Below are 14036 nucleotides of genomic sequence, written 5' to 3'. Positions count from 1 at the left end.
TTAATTAATTAATTATTTATTTATTTGAGAGCGACAGACACAGAGAGAAAGACAGATAGAGGGAGAGAGAGAGAATGGGCGCGCCAGGGCTTCCAGCCTCTGCAAACGAACTCCAGACGCATGCGCCCCCTTGTGCATCTGGCTAACGTGGGACCTGGGGAACCGAGCCTCGAACCAGGGTCTTTAGGCTTCACAGGCAAGCGCTTAACCGCTAAGCCATCACTCCAGCCCTCAAAGCTCAGTTTTAAGAGTTTCCCATCAATATGCTTTTAGCTAACTGGATGGCTGATTAGTAACAATAAATAATGATAAGCTTTTTTTTTTTTTTTTTTTTCTTTTTAGGTAAGGTCTCACTCTAGTTCAGGTTAACCTGGAAATCACTATGTAGTCTCAGGGTGGCCTCGACCTCTAACCACACCTGCCTTATGATAAGCTATAAATCAACTTGATTCACTTACCATTACTACTTACAGTGCTTTGTTTTATTTTTAAAATAGAAATAATAATCTGGCGTGGTAGTGCATGCCTTTGATCCCAGCACTTGCAAGGCAGAAGTAGGAGAATCACTGTGAGTTCAAGGATACCCTGAGACTACATAGTGAATTCTAGGTCAGCCTGGACTAGAGGCGAGACCCTGCCTTGAAAAAAAAAAAAAAGAAAGAAAGAAAAAGAAGGAAGAGGGGGAAAGAGAGTGAGAAAGAAAGAAAGAAAGAGAGAGAGAGAGAGAGAGGGAGGGAGGGAGGGAGAGAGGAAGAAAAAAAAGATTACAATACAGTGAAAATTTTTTCTAGTTGCTAGGATCAAGCCTAGGGCCTTGGACATGATAAGTAGGCATTCTGACACTGTGCTAAATGATGACTGGTTGATTTAGACAGGCTGGCCTCCAACTTGCCAAGTAGCTGAGGGTTTCCTTGAACTCCTGCCTCTGACTCTCTAGTGCTGGTAGTACAGTTGTGAATTACTATGTCTATCTCCATAGGAATACATAGGTGGCCCAGTTTTTATTTGTTTTTTGTTTTGTTTTGTTTTTTCAAGGTAGAGTCTCACTCTAGCTCAGGATGACCTGGAATTCACTATGTAGTCTCAGGGTGGCCTCAAACTCACAGTCACCCTCCTACCTTTGCCTCCCAAGTACTGGAATTAAAGACGAACCACCACACCTGGCTTTTTTTGTTTGTTTATTTTTGTCATTGTTTTGTTTTGTTTTGCTTTTCTATTTAGGGTGGGGGGGGGTTCTTACCATGTAGCCTTGGCTGGCCTCAAACTTGTGGTGATCCAACTGCCTCAGCCTCCAGAATGCAGGAATTGTAGGCAAGTGCCAGCCACCATGAATGACCTAAAACATGTTGGCTTATTTTTTTTTTGTGTTTTCTTTTTATGAGAGAGAAACAGAGAGATAATTGGTGCACCAGGGCCTCCAGCCACTGCAAGCAAACTCCAGGCAGATGTGCCATTACGTATTTGCCTTTTTCATCTGGCTTACATGGGACCTGGAAAGTGAAACATGGGTCCTTAGACTTTGCAGGCAAGTGCCTTAACCACTAAGCCATCTCTCCAGCCTGTTTGCTTGTTTTTGAGACAGGGTCTCAAATAGCAAAGACTGGCTTAAATTTCACTATATCTATAGCACAGGATGGCCTTCAAGTCCTGATCTTCCTGCCTCTATCTTCCAAGTAATGAGATTACAGGTATGTGCCACCATACCTGTAATCTTTTTCAACAAACCACAGGTGGTCACCTGTAAACCAAATTACAATGGGTGGGTGAGAATCCAATTATGTAAGTGCTACTATAAATATTGTGAAAATTACAAAGAAATAAGAAAAGGCCCAATTTTCAGATGCTTATAAATGTGTCATGATAGATTGTTACTAGAATAATTTTGGTGCCAGGGATGGTATGCTTTCCAGTGAGTTGTTGGCCAGGAAGTGATGCCCCCCCCAAAATAACTACAGGCCTGTGGTGGTTTGATTCAGGTGCCCCCATAAACTTAGGTGTTCTGAATGTTAGGTTCAGGGCTGATGGAGATTTGGAAACTAACACCTCCTGGAGGGAGTGTATTGTTAGGGTCGGGCTATGGGTGTTATAACCAGTTTCCCCATGCTAGTGTTTGGCACACTCTCCTGTTCCTATGGTCCACCTTATGTTGGCCAGGGGATGATGTCCACCCTCTGCTCATGCCATCGTGGAGCTTCCCTTCAAGCCTGTAAGCCAAAATAAACCTCTTTTTCCCACTAACTGCTCTTGATTGGGTAATTTCTAGCAGCAATGTGAACCTGACTGCAACAGTAAAGTGGTACCAAGGAGCGGGGTTGCTGCTAGACACCTGACTGTGTGGCTTTGGCCTTGTAGAGCTGATTTGCAAGAGGAATGTGGAAGGATTTGAAACCTTGGCCTCAGAGATGCCTTGCAATGTTGTAAGTACAGCTTGATGGACTATTCTAGTCAGAGTTGAAAGACCTGAATGCAGTAATAACTATGGACTGTGAGGTTTGGCTTATGAGGGTGAGAAAGAGCTTTGCTTGTACTGGGCTGGCAGTTTGTACAGAAAGCTTGCTGTTAGGCCTGGATCTTGAGAAGTTGTGCAGGGTTGCTTTGCATAGAAATGAACTGGTAAGAGCAGAGGGATATGACACAGAAAGAAAAATCTTTCGGTGAACTGCTGCCCGTTCAGCTGCAATTGAGAGATTACAATCTTTGATATTGGGCCAGCTGACCTGCCCTGGGGCAACAGGAAGAATGTAGACTCTTTTGAGGGGCCTGAGTGCTCAAGGAGTCCTATTCTTCAAAGTCTGCTTTATTCCCCCCTGGACTAACAAATTGGCACCCTACCTGGTATTGTGGAGTATAAGAAATGCAAGAAATAAAGGGTCATTGAGTTTGCAATATGGTCTTGTGTTTTGAAAATGACCATGGGCAGTGTGAAGCAGGTTTGCTGGATGTCTGCATAGAGACCCCATGACCCATGAGGACGAACCATGCCTTGCAGTAGAGACCCAGTAGAGATGGACCATGAGATGGCTGCTAAGGAAAGCTGCTGGCCCCAGTGAAGTTTTCCAAGACTGTGAGTAGCCTCGCTGGAGGGGCGGAATTGGAATGCCAGAGACTTGTTGCTGGTTAGAATTATCAGACTTGGAGACTCGTCACTGACTAGAGTTGGACTTGAAGCTACAGTTTGATGTTTGCCCTGGTTATTTTAAATCCTGTATTGTTTGCATATTTCTTTGCTATGCCCAATGCCATCTTTTGCAGTGTGAATATTTACTCTGTGTCATTATGGATTTTGGGGGGATGTTTTGGTATTATGGCTCAGGTAAAAGACCTTGAACTATGGGGATGTATGAACACCATTGGAATTGGTAAGAATTATGGGGACTTTTGGGCTGGAGAGATGGCTTAGCGGTTAAGCACTTGCCTGTGAAGCCTATGGACCCCAGTTCGAGGCTCGATTCCCTAGAACTCATGTTAGCCAGATGCACAAGGGGGCGCACACGTCTGAAATTCATTAGCAATGGCTGGAGGCCCTGGCATGCCCATTCTCTCTCTCTATTTCCCTCTTTCTCTCTCTCTCTCTCTGTTGCTCTCAAATAAATAAATAAAAATAAACAAAAAATAAAAATAAAAATAACTATGGGGACTTTCAAAGTTGGACTGAATGCATTGCATTCATAAATGTTTACCAGTTTATGGGGACCAGGGGCGGAATGTGGTGGTTTGATTCAGGTGTCCCCCATAAACTTTGGTGTTCTGAATGCTAGGTTCCCAGCTGATGGAGATTTGGGAATTAATGGTTTCTGGAGGGAGTGTATTGTTGAGGGGAGGGCTTATGGGTATTATAGCCAGCTCCCCCCTTGCTAGTGTTCAGCAGACTCTCCTGTTGCTATGGTTCACCTTATGTTGGCCAGGGAGTGATGTCCACCCTCTGCTCATGCCAATGTTTTCCCCTACCATCATGGAGCTTCCCCACGAGCCTGTAAGCCAAAATAAACATCTTTTTCTCATAAGCTGCTCTTGGTTTGGTGACTTCTCCCACCAATGAGAACTTGATGGCAACAAGGCTCTTGGTTTCCCACTAGGAATAGATTGTAAGACACTACTACTGAAGACTCCACATGCTTGGGCTGCAAGGTCAGTGAGAAATCCTGCTGGAACTGAGCTGAAAACCCCCTCCATGTAGACCAGCTGACAGAAAACTCGAAAAAACTATGCTGCATGCAGCTCCATGGGAGAGCAAGAAGTCATCTGCCTATTTCTCTCTCTCTCTAATAAATAAATAAAAATAAAATATTTTTTAAAAAAGAAATATTACAGGCTAGCCACCCACCCAGTAGTAGACATCTTTATGATTCATTTATCTATTTTACTAAGCACTGAACCCAGTTTCTTACTGCCAAACACATGTTCTATTATGCATAGAATAATATTGAGAGTCTATAAGTTTCTAGTATTCAAATTTGGTTGAAATATTCTAAAGGATCAAAAATATAGGCAAATTTCGAGGCCCTTGGTTTCCCACCAGGAATAGATGGTAAGACCCTATTGCTGCTTCACATACTTGGGCTGCAAGGCCACTGAGAAATCCCACTGGGACTGAGCTGATAACCTCCTCCATGTAGACCAGCTGACAGAAAGCTGGAAGAAGCCATTCTACATGTAGTTCAATGGGAGAAAGAGAAACCACCAGTGAAGATACTCAACAGTGGACACTACAAGCCTTATAACTGGCCAGCCAGGCCAAATGAGCCAATGGGTGAAATAGTGGCATGTCTGTCATGGTGGAAACCAACTTCCCTCCAATTGGACTGGAGGCCCACTCCATGGGAGGGAATACATCCCTGATACTGAAAACTTAAAACAGGGGTAGTCATGAGCCCTAAGGGTGTAACATCTTCTGATGTCTGGATAAATGTATATACTATGCATATCAAACTGCCCAGTAAGCACTTCTCTTAATATCCATACCCTTATATTAATGCTACTCTCACTTTGGGTACAGAATGGTCTCTTTTCAGTTGGCAGTGATCTTGGGACAACTCGGGAGGTATCACAGTGCTGGAAAAAAGTGACTGAAGTACTGAGTAACATCTCGATCACACCTTCCAAGGCTCAGGGTCTAAAGTGGAAGAGGTAACGGAAAGAATGTAAGAGCCAAAGGAAGGGTAGGACTCCTTACAACATGCTCCCTCCAAACACAAAATGGCCTGGATATCCATGACCTCACAGTGCCTGACACTACCTACACAAGACCATCATAATAGGAGGAAAAGATCATGACATCAAAATAAAAGAGAGACTGATTGAGATGGGGAGGGGATATGATGGAGAATGGAATTTCAAAGGGGAAAGTGGGGGGAGGGTATTACCATGGGATTTTTTTATAATCATGGAAAATGTTAATAAAAATTGAGAATTTACTTTAATCCCAGCACTCGGGAGGCAGAGGTAGGAGGATCACCGTGAGTTCGAGGCCACCCTGAGACTACAGAGTTAATTCCAGGTCAGCCTGGGCTAGAGTGAGACCCTACCTCGAAAAAAAAAAAAAAAAAAATTGAGAATTTAAAATATATATATATATATATATATATATATATATATATATATATATAGGCAAATTTGACAAATGTAATCTTTTTGAATATTTATTTGAGAGACAGAGAATATGATTTATGGCCTGACCAGGGCCTCCTGCACTGCACACAAACTCCAGATGCATGTGCCACTTTGGGCATCTGGCTTTATGTATGTACTAGGGAATCGACCCCCCGTTGTTAGACTTTGCAACTAAGCGCCTTTAACTACTGAGCCATCTCTCCAGCCCAAATTAAATCTTTTAAAATATTTTTGAAGAGTTCTCTCAATGAATATTGTGTGTTTTTCCTGAGGTGACATGAGCAAACATCTATTCATTCTAGACAGGGCACTGACAACAGACCAAAAAAACAGTTCACCCAAGTTTAGTTTGATGAACAAATGAGTTTACTGGGGTTACTTACAGGATGAAGGTAACTCTTGGGCAGCAGAAAATCCCACTCCAGGATAGATGACAACTCACCAAAGCTATGTCTCTGGACTGGGATTCCTTTTAGGACACCCTTAAAACTCATTCAATCAGCTTACAATATAAAATCATCCTCATAAGTAGTTTATTTCTTAAGAAAAACCAAGGCCAAGTGTGGTAGTGCATACCTTTAATCCCAGCACTTGGGAGGCAAAGGTAGGAGAACTGCCATGAGTTCAGGGCCACCTTAAGACTGCATAATGAATTTAATGAATTCCAGGTCAGCCTGGGCTAGCTTAAGACCCTACCTTGAAAAAAAAAGAAGAAAGAAAAACCAGGGCTCAGGAAATGGCTCAGCAGTTATAGGCACTTGTTTGTACGTCCAAGGTCAATTCTCCAGTAGCCATGTAAAACTGGCTACACAAAGTGGCATCTGGAGTTTTTTGCAGTGACAGGAGGCCCTGGTACACATCTCTCTCTCCACCTCCCCCCACCAACAAATAAAAATATTTTTTTAAAAGAAAACAAAGCCAGATGTTGTGGCACACACCTTTAATCCCAGCACTCATGAGGGTGAGGCAGGAGGATTGCTATGAGTTCAAGGCCAGCCAGAGACTACATAGTGAATTCCAGGTCAGCCTGGGCTACAGCAAGACCCAACCTCGAAAAAAAATAAGATAAAATAAAAATAATAGTAATAATAATAATAGAAAATGAAAAACCTTAGCTGTAAAAGTTCTGAGAATGTGTGTGTTGGTGTGTGTGTGCGCACACATGCATGCACACAGAAGAGGCAGACTAGGCATCAAAAGCAGCCACAGCCACAGCCCTAGCCCAAAGACCTTAACATGAAGCTAGCACGCAATTTCCTATAATTTCATTATTGACTTTATTTTTTTTAAACACAAGGTCTCATGGAACCCAGGCTTATCTAAAACCCATGTGGCTAAGGCTATTCATGAACTTCCTGTTTCTACCACTTTGTGCTATGATTACAGAGATGAGCCTCCATTCCTGGCAGTTTCCTATAATTTTAAAACTATTAGCCTACTTGGCTTAGTTCTATCCTCTAGACTGACAAAGTGATTTAGCAATTTTTTGAAACTTTCACTTATAACCATGATACTCTTAAATCTTCTCATAACTAAACTTCACATTGCTTTTCCTTTGTGTTTGTGTCTATATGATGTGGGCCCGCGCATAGATACACACAAGCCACTGCATGTGTGGAGGTCAGAGCACCACAGAAGGTGTTAGTCATCACCTTCTTCCTTGTTTGAGGAGTTCTCTAGCTATTCACTGTACCCACCACACTAGCTGGCCCTCAACCTTCTGGGGATGCTCCTGTCCCTGCCTCCTGCATTACTGTAGTCATGCTGGAATTACAGACATTCAGACTCTGGGTTTGGCTTTGCATGGGTTCTAGAGGTCCAAACTCAGGGTCTCACACTTGTGTAGCAGGTACTTTAACCCACTGAGCCATCTCCCCGGTCCCCATGCGTTTTTGTTTGTCTTTTTTTTTTTTTTTTTTTTTTTGAAGTAGGGTCTCACTCTAGCCCAGGCTGACCTGGAACTCACTATGGAGTCTCAAGCTGCCTCAAACTCACAGCAATTCTCCTACCTCTGCCTTCCAAGTGCTAGGATTAAAGGCATGTGCCACCATACCCACACATGACATTTTTTTTTAAGATTTATTTTACTTATCTATTTGACAGAGAGAAAGAGGGAGAGAGAGAGAATGGGCATGCTGGGGTCTCCAGCCACTGTAAACAAACTCCAGATGTATGCACCCCTTTGTGTATCTGGTTAACATGGGTCCTGGGGAATCGAACCTGGGTACTTTGGCTTTGCAGGCAAACGCCTTAACTACTAAGCCATCCCTCCAGCCCCATTTTTTTTTAAGTGGCTTCTACACCATGTGTTAATCTAATCAATCTCTTTTGCAAAAAGTAAAAAAAGTATTGGCCAGGACAATGGCTTAGCAGTTTAAAGGCACTTGCTTGCAAGGCTTGCCAGCCCACGTTCAATTCCCCAGCACCGATGTAAAGCAGGATGCAAAATGTTGTGCATGTGTTTGGGTTAGTTTGTAGTGGCAAGAGACCCTGGTGCAAATACACACACACACACAAACACAAATACATGCAAACAAATAAATAAATATTTTTAAAAATTCCCCTCAATCTACTTTCTCAGTGTTCCTCTTACAAGGAAGCATCTCCATTCAACACAATTCTAGTTCTGATCTGACCAGCACAACTGTCTCATCAGTCAGGGTGACAATAAGCATCACAATACAAGACAGTGCCAGTCAGTATTCATTGTCAAATTAGTGGCACTAGTTTTCAAAGAGTTTAAAGGAAAAAGAGGTCACTGAGGACTGAGGAAGTATTCAACCACAAAAAAAAAAAAGCTAGGCTTTAAACTGGGAAAGGAAGAAGAATGTATTTTAGATAAGCAGATAACATGAAAATACTTCAGGGATACAAGCACAGGACAGGAACATGAATGAGCAGTCAGTGCAAGAGTATCTGTATAAGCACAGAATGAATGTTTGAGCCAAAATGGAGGACTGGAGGGGATGGAGAGATTGCTCAGTGGCTAAGGCACATGCTTGCAAAGCCTAACAAGCCCGATTCAATTCCCCAGAACCCTCGTAAAGACAGATGCACAAAGTGGCACACGCATCTGGAGTTCGTTTGCAATGGCTGGAAGCCCTGACGTGCCCATTCTCTCTAAGTCCCTGTTCTTTCTCTCTCTGCTTGCAATAAATTAATAAAACACAAAGTTTTTTTTTGTTTTGTTTTGTTTTGTTTTGTTTTGTTTTGTTTTTCGAGGTAGGGTCTCACTCTGGCTCAGGCTGACCTGGAATTCACTATGTAGTCTCAGGATGGCCTTGAACTCTCAGTGATCCTCCTACCTCTGCCTCCCGAGTGCTGGGATTAAAGGCGTGCGCCACCAAAAGTATTTTTTTAATTGCCTAGTGTTTAAGAGATGGAGGCAGAAGGAACAGGAGTTCAAGGCCAACCTTGGACACATGAGAAATTTTCTCAAAAATAAAATAGTAACAGCAGCTCAGAAGATGGTTTAGTGGTTAAAGGCACTGACTTGCCAAGCCTGCTGACTCAGGTTCAATTTCCCAGGTCCCATGTGAAGCCAGATGTACAAAGTGATATATGCATCTGGAGTACATGTGCAGTTGCAAGACACCCTGCTACATCTACCCCCCTGGCTACTCCCTCTCTCTTTCCCTCTTTCTATCTGCTGGCATATAAATTCAAAAAGGGGGGGGGGGCAGCTGGAGTGATGGCATAGCAGTTAAGGTGCTTGCTAAGCCTACGGACCTAGGTTCGATTGCCCAGTACCCATGTAAGCCAGATGCACATGGTGGCATATGCGTCTGGAGTCTGTCTGCAGTGGCTAGAGGCCCTGGCACGCCCATTCATTCATTCATTCTCTCTCTCAAATAAAAAAATAAAAATAAAGTATTAAAAAAAAAAACAGGGCTGGAGAGATGCCTACTAAGTCCAAGAACCCAGAACCCACGTAGGCCAGATGCACATAGCAGCACATGCATCTGGAGTACATTTGCAGTAGCTAGAGGCCCTGATGTGTCCATTCTCTCGCTCTCATAAATAAATAAAAATTTCAAAAAAGAAAGTTGTGGTAACTATTTTAAAAACACATACATGCTGGCACATGTGGTGGCACATGTCCTTAATCCCAGCACTCAGGAGGCAGAGGTAGGAGGATCCCTCTGAGTTCGAGGGCACCCTGAGATGACATAGTGAATTCCAGGGCAGCCTGAGCTAGAGTGAGACCCTACCTTGGAAAACACACACACATACACACACACACACACACACACACACACACATACACACACACAAATTTGCCAATTTCTGTATTAAGTTAATTATGGTTTGAGCCTAATTATATGAAAAAGCAGCCAGCGTGGTGGCACATGTCTTTAATCCCAGCACTCAGGAGGCAGAGGTAGGAGGATCATGACTACAAAGTGAATTCCAGGCCAGTCTGGGCTAGAGAGTGAGACCCTAACTTCAAAAAAAAAAAATCTTACTGCCATACAAGACATATCATTTTAGTTTACTTTAGTTTTGGCCAAGTGTCAAGACTCACATGTGTCATCTCAACACTCAGGAAGCAAAGACAAAAGGATTGACACACGTTTGAGGCCAATTTGGACAACATGAGTTTCAGGCTAACACAGCTACAGTATGAGACCCTATGTCCTTCCCCACCCCAGCAAAAAGGGAATGAAGAGTTGAGGATATAGCTCAGTGGGTGGCTGAGTGCATATTTAGCATGCCAGAGAACCCTGAGTTCAATCACCAGCACTACAATAAAGGAGAGGAATAGGTTAGCCAAGTAGAATTTGCAGACAACAAAAGCTGCCTGATTAAAACAAATGCAGAGCTCCTTCTCTGAAGCTACTTAAATTCAGATAATGGGAATTTCTGATTTAAAAGTGCTCCTGGACAGCCAGGCACGGTGGTGCACACTTTTAATCCCAGCACTAGGGAGGCAGAGGTAGGAGGATTGCCATGAGTTTGAGGCCACCCTGAGACTACAGAGTGAATTCCAGGTTGGCCTGAGCTAGAGATCCTACCTAGACAAAAATAAATAAAATAATAATAATAACAACAACAACAATAATAATGCTCCTGGGCACTAAAGAGATGGCTCAGCACTTAAGGTACTTGCCTGAAAAGCCTAACAACCCAGGTTTGATTCCCCAGGACCCACACAAAGCCAGATGTACAAAGGGGCACATCCATCTGGAATTGGTTTGCAGCAGCTGAAGGCCCTTGTGTGCCCATTCTCTGTCCATCTGTCTCTCTCTTCTCTGTCTGCTTGCAAATAAACAAATTTTTAAAAAAAATTAGAAAAAAAGAAAAGAATTAAAAAAAAAAATTTAAGTGCTCCTGTCTAAAGACTCTTGAAACAGCCCTGTCATACAGTGTGGCAGTAGGGAATTAACAAACTATCCAAGAGACACTGCAAACCCAATCTCTCCCAAATCCTACTACTCAACAGCAGGGCTCTAAAGGAATAAATAGACTCCCAGCTGCTGAGAGAAAACGTCTCAATAAAACCACAGCAAAATTCTCATTAATGAAAAAAAAAAAATAACCATGAAAGAAGAAAAACTGTGTCTCTCATAATCTCCGGAAATAACCAAATCCCATTTGGGGTTAATGCAGATTTAACAAAACAGGGGAAGAGAATAAGGCAAGCAGTTCCATTTGCCAGGAGCTGGGGGGAAACACTGTTATCAGAGAGAACACAAACAGCAACAGTGCTTCTAACCAGTACAGCCAAAAGAAACATGAACTCTTAGCTATCCAGTAAAGGTACCAGGAAAAAGCTCAAGTATGGTGAAGCCTGTAATGAATAAATGCTCTCTCACAATCCAGCCACCTGATCCCATCTTGTCCAACAGATATCATAGACTAGACCACAACTTGAATATCCCCAAATCAAATTCAATCAGCAATCCAATCCCAGCTTTTTCTGATCAGATCATCTCTCTAAAATCACAAGACCCAGGTTCAATTCCCCAGGACCCATGTTAGCCAGATGCACAAGGGGGTGCATGCATCTAGAGTTCATTAGGGGTGGCTGCAGGCCCTGGGGCGCCCATTCTCACTCACTCTCTCTCCCTCTTTCTGTCAAATAAATAAATATAAAATATAATGCCAGGCATGGTGGCACACACCTTTAATCCCAGCACTCAGGAGGCAGAGGCAGGAGGATCGCCGAGAGTTGGAGGCCACCCTGAGACTACATAGTGAATTCCAGTCCAGCCTGAGCTAGAGGGAGAACTACCTTGAAAACCCAGAAAAAAAAATTAAATTTTAATTTAAAAAAATAAAATATAAAGGCACAGTCCTTTGGAAATTATTAAAAAGACCAAAAAAATACATTTTTAAGTTAAAAAATAAGCCAAGTATGGTAGCATACACCTTTAGTCCCAGCAGAGGTAGGAGGATTGCTGTGAGTTCAAGGCCAGCCTGAGACTACAGAGTAAATTCCAGGCCAGCTTGGGCTAGAGTGAGACCCCAACTCACAAAAAAGGAAGAAAAAAAAAAAAGGCTGCAGAGATGTCTTAGCTTGGTTAAGGTGTTTGTTTGCAAAGCCAAAGGACCTAGATTTGATTCCCCAGGACCCAAGTAAGGTCGCACGTTCATCTGGAGTTCATTTACAGTGGCTAGAGGCCCTGGCGAACCCATTCTCAATCTGTCTCTTTCTTTCTCTCTTAAATTAAAAAAATAGGGCTGGAGAGATGGCTTAGCAATTAAGGCACTTGCCTGCAAAGTGAAAGGACTCAGGTTCAATTCCCCAGGACCCACGTAAGCCTGATGCACATGATGGTGCATGAATCTGGAGTTCATCTGCAGTGACAGGAGGCCCTGGAGTGCCTATTTCTTCCCCCCCCCCAAATAAATAAATAGGACTGGAAAGATGGCTCAGCAGTTTAAGGTGCTTATTGGCAAAGCCTGAAGACCTGGGTTCAATTCCCCAGTACCTACGTTAAGTCCACATGCACAAACTGGCACGTGTCCGGAGTTCATGTGCATTGACGGGAGGCCCTGGAATGCCTACACGCGCGCGCGCACACACACACACACACACACACACACTCACTCACTCAACACTCTCTCTCTCTCTGTCCTTATAAATAAGTAAATAAATAAAAAGTTGAAAAGTAAAATAGGGGGCTGGAGAGATGGCTCAGCAGTTAAACGTTTGCCTGCAAAGTCTAACCATCCAGGTTCAATTCCCCAGCACCCACGTAAAGCCAGATATACAAAGTAATTTATTTGCAGCGGCTAGAAGCCCTGGCGTGCCCATTCTCCCTCCCTCTCTCCTTGGAAATAAATAAATATTTTTAAATAAATAACTAAACAAAATCACAGTCCTTGATTCCATTCAAAACTAGCAATGAGTTAGTAGTCAACTAAGTTTGGCATTCGGAATTTCTTTTATTTTATTTTTATTTTAGTTTTTCGAGGTAGAGTCTCGCTCTAGCCCAGGCTGACCTGGAATTCACTATGGAGTCTAGGGTGGCCTCGAACTCAAGGCGATCCTCACCTCTGCCTCCCAAGTGCTGGGTTTAAAGGCGTGCGCCACCACGCCCCGGCGGCATTCGGAATTTCTGTCTCAATAAGAAAGAGACTCTACTCCCATGGAGCTTAGTCCACGCACCATTACCACAACTTAAACCCCAAAGCTGCAGCTTTATAAAAGATGCCTATAATCCCAGAACTCAGGAGGCAAAACAAAGCAAGAGGATCATGAAGCCAGCTTGGGCTTACAGCAAAACCCTGTTTAAAACTCAGTGCGTGCGTGTGTGCGTGAGTGTATCTTCTTAGATGGGGTAAGCGTCCTCAACGAAAAACTAATAAACGCCCTTTACGTTGAGTTACTGAGATGGAAGCTAAAATAAAGTAAATCATCGCTCTCGTGCTTTGCTCCCAAAGGAGGGAAACCAGCACACCCAAGCCAACACACTCCTCCTCCTAGCGTTACCTGAGAATTTCAGCGTAAGACTAAGGACTGAATGGGAAGGAGCCGAGGACAAAACGAGCATAGTAATGTAAGGTGCAAAGCAAGAAACACCACTCGAAGGGATGTATGTAACAGCTGTACCGCTACCGGCTCGGAGTGACAAAGAACCTGCTCGTCAGCAGACTTAGTTTCTCGGTGCATAGAGAAGGCGAGGCTGGCGACTACGGACAGACACCGACCGCTCACGGTCGGTACCTCCCGCTCCCTCCCCTGAGACGCCCTCCACTCCCACCCCGCCGCGAGGCTACGGGAAGGGACAGGTCCCCTGCAGAAAGCGTGGGGTGAGGGGACACTTGCAATGTTTCAGTGCATTGGTCCCCCAGGCACAGACGGGAAGTGAAGTTCGGGAAAGGAGGTCGCGGGAAGCTGGCGGGAAGAAGGCGCGGGAGAGCCCGCTCCGCCCCGCACCGCCGTGGGCGCACTCACCGCGCACGCAGAGCAGCGACAT

The 14036-nt window shown here is 43.8% G+C and overlaps 1 protein-coding gene across 1 annotated transcript in view; it reads right to left on the bottom strand.

Moving 5' to 3' along the window:
- LOC123463514 overlaps nt 1–14036 on the bottom strand; it is a 132122-nt gene extending 118086 nt beyond the window's left edge. Inside the window, exon 1 of the mRNA XM_045159524.1 lies at nt 13886–14036. Coding sequence (XP_045015459.1) covers nt 13886–14036 — 151 coding nt within the window. The remainder of the gene's footprint in view (nt 1–13885) is intronic.

Source organism: Jaculus jaculus, chromosome 1 (genome assembly GCF_020740685.1).
Source record: "Jaculus jaculus isolate mJacJac1 chromosome 1, mJacJac1.mat.Y.cur, whole genome shotgun sequence".
Taxonomy (NCBI): Eukaryota; Metazoa; Chordata; class Mammalia; order Rodentia; family Dipodidae; genus Jaculus; species Jaculus jaculus.
This window is presented reverse-complemented; position numbering and strand designations above follow the sequence as displayed.